Genomic DNA, 8,767 nt, shown 5'->3' with positions numbered 1-8,767 from the left:
AGCCTGGCCGGGTCCCACGGCCGGGGTGTCTTCGTCCTCGTCGCGGCGGCCCGGGATGGCGGAGGCCTTGGTGAGAGAGCGCGGGGGAAGGGGCGGGAGGAATGGGGATGTGTTGGGGGCAGCGACCGTTCCCTTCTGTGACACTCGGAGTGCGGCCCTCTCCTTAGTGCGCTCCTGAGGGGCGGGCGGGCCCGCGGGGCCGTCCTGCCGCCCCTGACGGCGCGGTGAGGCTGGGGGAGTCCCCCGCTTCCCCCTGAGAAAAGCGGGGCCGGTGTTAGTGCTCTGCTCTCCCTCTTGGCCTCGGTTGCTGGCACAAACACTTCTGCTCTGAGGGCTTGTCTGTTGGGAGCCCCCGTTTCCCGTAGGCTGCCTGCAGCTGCGCCTGTCGCTCGTGTCTGGAGATCTTCCTTTCACGGGTTAGCGTGTAAAGAACCAGTGACTCTTGCCTAGACATGCTAGAGACGTACGTATCTTTCTCCTGCCGTCCTCTGTCAGAGGTACACGGGGGTCTTAAGTTTTAAAAGCTCTTTATGTGTAGTGGGGTATGAACATAACAATAAATAACTGTTAAAAGCTCTTTTAGATCCATTACAGAAATTTTTCATTTTCTTATATGAAGGGTTGCTTGCTAGTTGATTATACTGCACTCTGCTGCGAGGGGAAGAAGTTTAAGCCCGAGGCACTGATTTGCTGTAGAGTATGGTTCTGTGCTGTTTCTGAAGTGATGACTTTTGGTCAGTCGTTTTCCCGTGTGAGCTAGAGGTTTTTCCTGCCATTTTAAGCTGATGTTGAAAATTTGCAGTGGAATAAATCCTTACGTGGTTTTGGTTATTTTTATTACCAGAAGTAGTATCCAAAGAGGAATCACAAAGAAGTGCAAAGTAATGTCAGGATGGCAAGCTTAGGAGAAATGTGCTGAATTCTGTTGTATTAGGACTAGATAATCACCACACTGCACGTATATTGTTTTTCAGCTAAACATGTAGAATTTTTTTGAGACATTTTCTTGTCACATCAGTGAAAAACTGTACTTTGCTTAGCTCTTTAATTTTTCTTGACTTGCCCATCCTTCCTGGTTTTATTCTCTACAGTCTTTGCCTGTTCCCAGCTCAGTAGGCTTTATTTCATTTGTTGGCATAGAAAGTAACGCTGATAAAATACTGTCGCTTGACTTGTTACTGCTCTAGTTGTGGTAATAGATGATTGGAGTCATGTCTGCTATTCGAATGACTTTGATTATACTTGAATCCCAAGTATATGAGGAAGTGCTAGGAGTTAATCGAGACCTTAGTTTTACCGTGGAACAGCTGATGTGCTCTCACTGCCTGTCAACGTGGTCTTGCCTGTGATAAACACAGGGTAAGAATTCACAGAGCAGCGGATGTGTTGTAAGGTTATGTCCGAGCTTGCTTTGTGGTAGTTCATTCCCTTTCCTTACTTGAAAGATTATTTCTGAAAGTCATCACAGAAATGTTAACCAAATCCGTAGATTTTCTGTGATTTCTGTCATGTAAGTCTCCTGTACGTGTCTCTGACTTTAAATGCAACAGATGCTTGATGGTTCTTGAGGAAAGCTGAATTTCTGGCTGTTGTTACAGGGCTTGTAGCTACTGCGGCATTCTAAGAAAAACAGGGCTGTAGTAACTCCCACTAGTTTCAGATGGATCAAGAATCCTCAAGACTTGCTTACATGAGAAGTAGGAGGTTGGTCGCTTATTTGTTTGTCTGTCGAGTGTCACAATGCTTAGTAAAAATTGATTCTTATTTCTTCACAGAATCATTTTAAAAAAGACTACAGAGCAAGATTCTGCCACGGAGGAGGGTAATTTAACATTTAAAACTTTTTTCCAAACAATCGTATCCAAGAATACTTATGTTGATTTTTGTCTTGAGAGCTTAATGTCAAAACTATTGGGTGTATCTTATTAAACTAACCATATGATGTTTCCCAAACTTCTTGTATTTCTTAGTGGTGGGAGGAGCAAATTGTGCTGGGGGACAAAGCACCAAGGATTTCCTTTGTATTCCTTGCTGAGGCAGCAGACTGTGGTGTAGCTATACCTGAACTATCCCTAATTAGGCTGCCTGAGCACAGAAGCAGTAGGCTGTGCAAACATTTTGCCCTTCAAGAGGTAGAGAAATGAAGCCCATGCAGAGTTCTAGCTTATTTGGCCCTTGCTGGTAAACGTTAGAGATGAGTTTGAGTATTTGCAGTGCTGTAGCTTTCTTTAAAGGCATGTCAGAAGTCAGTGAGCTTTTTGTTAGTGGAATCCATTTTTAGACATGCATTTCAGGAGCTTACCAAATCTGCCAAATTACCTGTCTTGAAAGGCATATAATAATCATTATGGGAGAAGTACTCCATGGCTTTTCTCTTGTTATTTTGGTTTTGATCAACATGGTCTGGCTAGTGGATCACTTCTGCCGTTTTCATTTGTCCTGGGGAGGTTTGAAATAGTAATCCAAGCAGCTGAGCTGTTTGCTTGCTTATGGAGTTGTTACCTCAAGCCGATTCTGGCTGCTGAAACTTTTGTAGAAGCACAGAATAACTGTGGATAAGTGGTAGAAAGAGAAGCAGAGGGTGACTCCTTGTATGAAGGGATAGATGTGCAGCCTACACATTTCATTTCTGGGTCTGCTGAGGATGGATCACTGTGCAGGCAACATTACTTGAGGACTGATTTTTAAAAAAAATTATTTATTTCAAGCGAGAATCTCTATTCATCCCAAAGCTTTTACTTGAGGCCTGTTGCAGTAGTTGTATGTTTTCTTTTATGTAGAGAGATTTCTTCATTCTCATCATATTCGGTGACAGTGGGGCTTTTTCTCCTGGAATCCTTATTTAGACAAGTTTCTTTGCAGATATCTGTGCATGGAAATGGTAGGTAAAATATATTAAAGTTGGGACTAGTGGAAATAATAATTAAAATACTAAGTAATAAGAACTTTACTACTTTTATATTGCTGGGATAGGAACATTTAGTATTTTTGATTGAAAATACTTTTTTCCCCTCTTCTTCCTAGAAATAAGATTGATGTACAGCCAGGTCAAAATGTACTGAAACTCATACAGGATTGTTTCGAAAGTAAGCATTTATTTGATGTTTTGCTTAATTTGTTGGTTAAAGAAAAAAATAATTTCTTCCTTGTATTATATTTAGTGATAAATAAATAGAAATAAAAAACAGAGATAAAATGGGTAAAAATAAAGTCTTTCTCACAGTCTTTAAACGCACCCCAATCCTAGCTGCTTAAAACTGTGTCTTAGCTGTCTTATAAAGGTAATCTTTTTCCCAAGTAGCTGGTTTCTTTCTTGTTTGGATTTTTGTGACCTTAACAAGCTTTAGCAACTTGTTAAAATAATTGAAACCTGGACAATTCCAAGAATACCTTATTTATAGATTTTTCTTTATAGGTTGTGGTAGTGATCTTACAGTAAGCTCTCCAAGTGCAACCCGTTGTTCAACTCCTATTGTCAGAAACGAGAAGAGGACTTCAATACAGAGCCAAAGGGTAAGTTAGTTATGGCAGTGCCACAATGTGACGTTGGGTACAGTTTCACTTGGGTACAAGTTTAGTTCTGTAGGATTTAGTTGCGTATGAGTGTTGAAAGAATAAGCTCCATATGTCACTTGTATTAGTATATAGGCTATAATTTAACCTTCTGTAATAGTTGTTGGTAATTTTTTTCTTAGTTTGTTGTGCTTTAATAGTAAATATTCTATAACTGGATTTATTTAATAGCTTATTTTCTTGGGGTTTTGCTAACGAAAGCTTTTTCAGCTTTTTGTCCAGGATAGTTAAATTTCTCATGGTCTCATGATGAAGCACGCTGCCTTATAACTGGCGGTGGGTATGGCTGTCTTGGACTCCATTGGGGTTGGTTTCAGTCACTTTGCCAGATATATGGACACAGTTCTTAGCTATCCGATGGACAGTAAAATTGAAAGATGATTCTTGTATAAAAGCAGATTGTCAACTCCTGATAAACAGCTACCTGTACAGTAACTTTGTATGTCTGTAACTGTTGAAGAGTGGAAACAAGTTGAGGGACTTGTTAACATGCTGTCTGAGACGATGCCAATAGTCTAGTTTGTATATTTAGTTTTAATATTTTGATTCTAGTAGTTTTTTTTGAAAAATAGGATATTCTATTAAAGGCAGTGTTGAGAACAGGCATCCTCTATAATCGTGTTTGTTTACTTTAGTCTGATGTTAGAATACCATATAATCTCAAAGTAATTCTTGCAAAACCTCAGCTGGACTTAATAAAGGTGAATTAAATTGTTTAAATTAATTCATTCTGATGAAAAGAGTAAATAGCTTGCCTGTGGACTAGCAGGATGTCTGTTCAAAGCTGCAAGTTGATTTTTACTGTACATGCTGTTTTACCTGTTGTTTGAAATTTACAGTTAGTTTTAGAAAGTCTTACGTAATAGAAAAATTGTAGTGTTTAGTTAAAATAGAACTGTGCTTCAAATGAGTAAGAATTAAGAGAAGGAAGTTATATCATGTTCTGTAGAAATTTATATTCCTGTCAAAATACTTTTGCTTTATCAAATATTTTACTTTGTCTCATTATTTGTTATCGACTATGACAACCAAAGGCAGGGTTAACTAACTCTGTGAAAACAGCCTGTAATTCTGCAGAGTCCTTACCTGCATCATCACTAAAAAGAGTCAGCAGCAGAGGTTGGTAGCACTGTTATTAAGTTTTTTTTGGTGATTATTTCTTGGGAATTTGTAAGGTTTTGAGTAGAAGAATTAAACCTATTCTATATATATGGCAGGATGGTCACGTCAATCACCCCTGGAGCCTGCAATACACAATTACGTAGCTGATTCTAAAAAAACAAAGTCTCCTGTGTCTAAAAGAGAAACAAATAATATATTAAAAGATGTTGAAGCACTATGCAAAAGTCCTGCCATGTCTTCGGACCCTGAGGATGATCATGTTGGATCACCTCTTCTTGTGGAGGAAGTGAAAAGTTCTCCTGTACATATGTAAGTAGAGTTGAATGTGGTGGTGGTGTCATGTCCCCCATGACTCCCCCCTCCAAACCTCCCCGGGTAAATTAATACAGTGGTTTCAATCATTTATGAGTTTGGATTGTGAACTCATAAAAAAATAATTCCAAGCTTTTTAGAAAATTTCCATATCTGGGTTTAGAAAGGGCAGAATTGTTTTTTATTAAATATTCTGGTGAGAAGGGTTAATTCCCAAAAGTGCAGTACCCAAGTGCAGGAAGCCTGTCAGAATAGATTTGAACTGCTTTTTTGCAGGCAAGTGCCCTAAATTATCAGCTTCTCAGATAGTCTAGACTTTTTCAGTGAATCCTATTGACAGTGTTGACCTTAAAAGTTAACAAAGAAATTTGTTAAAGCAGAGATGAGCAGTCATTGTTCCTCTCACTCTGAATATACAACTGTTTTATACAAAGTAGAACAACTTCAGTTGTGATCATTATCTCCTCTTTGGAAAATTTGAAGCCAGCTGCAATAGTGGCCAGTCCCAGCTACAGTTCTGCTTTCCTGGAGGACTGAATCTCCAGGGTAGATCATAGAGAGGGACTGATACTGATCTCATTGACTCCCGTTGATGGAGTGAGATTGGAAAGAGAGTGCACCTAGGGTCTAGGAAACCTGACAATTTCTGAAGCACATTCTCCTGAAATTAGGAATTTGTCTTGCTGAGCAGCCCTCGCTTTGATCAAGTGTTACAAGTGGACCCCATGTTGCCTCATTGATTTGGACACTTGCTACTATGCTGGGACGTAGTACCGCTAACCTGTGTTCCAGCAAATTACCAAATGGAAGCTCATTCATAAGGAGTGAGACGCTGTCAGCAGGAGAAAATGAGCATCTGTCCATCCACACGATACTTTAATGTGCATTCAGGATTTATAGCATCATATTTGAATGCTGTTTCTCATACATAGATTACATTTTGATGACCAAAATACTCCTGCTGCAGTGAAGAGCCACGTGGAAGTTGAAGATTTGGAAGGACCTCAGAATGGGAGGGATGAGCAGGTTGTTCTCGTGCAAGGAACAGAACGTATTGCTACGTCTTCTGTACAGAAAGAGAAGTCTTTCTCTTCGGTTGTCTTAGCAGCTGTAGCAAAAGGAACACTTGGAAAAAGGTTTGTTTTGAGGCTTAATATGGAACATAATTTGCCAGTAAAATAACCCAGTCCTGAAGTACTGGAGCAACGTCCTTTTATCTATAAACATGTTCTGGGAGAATGTTTTGGGATAGTCCAACTTTACTGAAAAATGCCATTTGAGAAAGGGTTTGAATAGTTGTTTCATAGTTTTGTGCTGTTAGGATTTAACAGTGCTGTTGTTTTTATCTCTAGTAAAATAGTATGTAGCTGTTGAATAGTGTTTCAGATTGAGTCTGGGATGTTTTGATAGGTAGGTTGGAGGGTTCAGGAAAACCTTATGTGATTCTGAAGTTCACAGTGATCAAGCAGTCTTTTTCAGAGCTAATATGGATCTGACCAGTTAGATAGGAAGTTGACTATCCAGCATCTGAGAAACAATGCGGTGTGAATATGATGCCAAAGCAAGGAGAAGCATGCCTTGTGCTCTTTTTGGAAGCTAAAGGGCAATGAATGGTTAAATTGATGATAATTCTTCTGAGGAATGTCCTGTAGCATGCTTAGGTGTTCTAGAGTCACCACTAGATTTGCAAGATTGAAAGTCAATTTTTTTCCCTCCCCAAATGATGTGAATACTTTGTCCCTCCTTTCTTTAGGTATTCAGCCTCTGTATCACCGCCATCACCTCCTCCCGTGAAAGATCAAGATACAGAAATAGAAAATGAATGTGAATTTTTAATTGATGAATCAGATGGTGTATCTTTTAATTCTTGGTTTTCAATACCCCGTAAGAACAAAAAATCAAAAAAAGATGGCTCTGCAACTCCTTTTTCTAAATCTCAGCCCTCTGAAAAGGAGAAGACAGAGAGTAAGAAAGGCAAGAACGGAAAAGTACAGGTTGAAGCACTTACTAAACAGAAAATGGATGATTTGGATGTCAGAGTACATGACTTCAAAGGAACATCAGAATCAGATCCAGTCTCTAACAGTGAAGGAAAGGTCCTTAAATCTCAAAGGCAAAACAATACTCATATGGGTAAGTTATTTAACAGGTCTGCAGACTTCTCCTTCCAGGTCATATTACTGGATTTTTTTGTGGTGGTTTGGGAAATAAGGATAAAGTAGATGAGAGACATTAATGGATTCCTAACTGATGTTTCAGTTGCACAGTTAGGTTTGGGTGTATATAAGGCAGTGAGACAGTGTCTTCACTCTTCCCACCCCGTAGGTACCCACAAGCTTGAGCTCCTCCGTCGGAAGATTAAGATATGTGCTTTGAACTGGAGGGGGTCAGTTTTTAGGAATTATTTGAGAAGGGTTTTGTAGCAGGAAGCACTGAAAACTGGAAAGCAGATTGAATGTTACATTTCTGCCCTTTTTTTTTCTGCTAGGAAATACTGGAAGTACACCAAAAATTCTGTTTTGAATTTTTCATACACTATAGTTCAGAGAAAGCTTTCTTCTAAGCATCAGGGAAAAATCTGGCTTTGTGATACTTTTTTGTTTCTTTTTTTGATTCTTTGGTTTATTTTTATGTGTTCAGATGTCAACTTATATCTTTAGGTTTAATGGGAAAAGATGTTAATGTCCAAGTGTTTTGTGTATTGATAGGAAAGACTAAAAAGGATGCACTTAGGCAAGGCTCTCCAAACCAGAAAAAGGACACGTCGTGGAAACCAGAAGTTGAAGAACTGATACTGTCGCAGTCTGGATTGGAAACAAAAGCATCCGATGCAGAACAATGTAAAACAAGGGTGACGCCAAGTGAGGATTTGCCTATGCCCTCAGCTGGGCATCAGCAAGAGCGGACTGTGTCTCCAAAAAAGAATCTCAAGTCTTCCAAGTATCTGCAGTCAGCTTCAAAAGCTTCTCAGCATTTAGTTCACAAGAAACAAACTGCTAAGCAGAAAGTTCCAAAAGATACAGTAGCTAAGAGACTGGCAGAAAGTCCGAGGAAGAAACTTAAAAAGTCTGGCAAGAAAAGTAGTGATAAAAAGCGTCAGTTACAAAGAGAGGAGGGTTCTGACAGTGAACCTGGTGAAGAAGAGCTTGAAAGGGAGCCTGTAAAATTGAATGAAGTGTTTACCTCCCCCCTGCATCAGAAATTACAGACTTCCATGATTCAGAAGTTGGCTAAGTCTGAAAAGCCTAAAAATGTATTGCACACATTGGAGTCACTTGGTGGTGCAAATAACAAAACTCCTGTAAAAGCACTACAGCATCTCATAGACAGTGTGAAGAATTCTGAAAAAAGACGATTGTCAGCTAAGTCTTCAGGGAAGATACCCAAAAAGATTCATCGCAGAACCAGTAAAGGTGTTTGCTCAAACCCTGAGGACACAGAGTCTCAAACGGACTCTGACAGCTCTTCTGTACAGGACATGGCAAGAAAAAACCAGAAGTTATCAGATGTAGAAATAAAAAGTAACAAAAGAAAGCGTAACACGCAACATGGACTACAGTAAGCTTTTTATGTAATTCCTTACAAGTGTGGTATAACTTGGTAGATAATTAAACACATCTTGTTAACTTTTAAGCAGTAATGGCCCAATTGAACTATGACAGTTTCAGACTGGTTGAATAGCAAATAGAGAAACCAAGTGGTGTGATCAACATCCTATTCTCACAGGTGGGTGCCAAATCTAGTGTTTGCTTCTACATAA

General features: G+C 39.5%; 1 protein-coding gene across 1 annotated transcript in view; it reads left to right on the top strand.

Moving 5' to 3' along the window:
• The first annotated feature begins 23 nt into the window (after positions 1-23).
• Positions 24-8,767, top strand: part of CENPC (centromere protein C) — a 29,700-nt gene continuing 20,956 nt past the window's right edge. Inside the window, exons 1-9 of the mRNA XM_009331793.1 lie at positions 24-70; positions 1,776-1,822; positions 3,025-3,086; positions 3,416-3,513; positions 4,608-4,692; positions 4,791-5,004; positions 5,940-6,143; positions 6,761-7,140; positions 7,716-8,565. Coding sequence (XP_009330068.1) covers positions 56-70; positions 1,776-1,822; positions 3,025-3,086; positions 3,416-3,513; positions 4,608-4,692; positions 4,791-5,004; positions 5,940-6,143; positions 6,761-7,140; positions 7,716-8,565 — 1,955 coding nt within the window. The 5' untranslated portion in view covers positions 24-55. The remainder of the gene's footprint in view (positions 71-1,775; positions 1,823-3,024; positions 3,087-3,415; positions 3,514-4,607; positions 4,693-4,790; positions 5,005-5,939; positions 6,144-6,760; positions 7,141-7,715; positions 8,566-8,767) is intronic.

The sequence above is a fragment of the Pygoscelis adeliae genome, unplaced genomic scaffold (genome assembly GCF_000699105.1).
Source record: "Pygoscelis adeliae isolate BGI_AS28 unplaced genomic scaffold, ASM69910v1 Scaffold39, whole genome shotgun sequence".
NCBI classification, from domain to species: domain Eukaryota; kingdom Metazoa; phylum Chordata; class Aves; order Sphenisciformes; family Spheniscidae; genus Pygoscelis; species Pygoscelis adeliae.
Note: the sequence above shows the minus strand (reverse complement) of the source record. Positions and strands in the feature narration are given on the sequence as shown.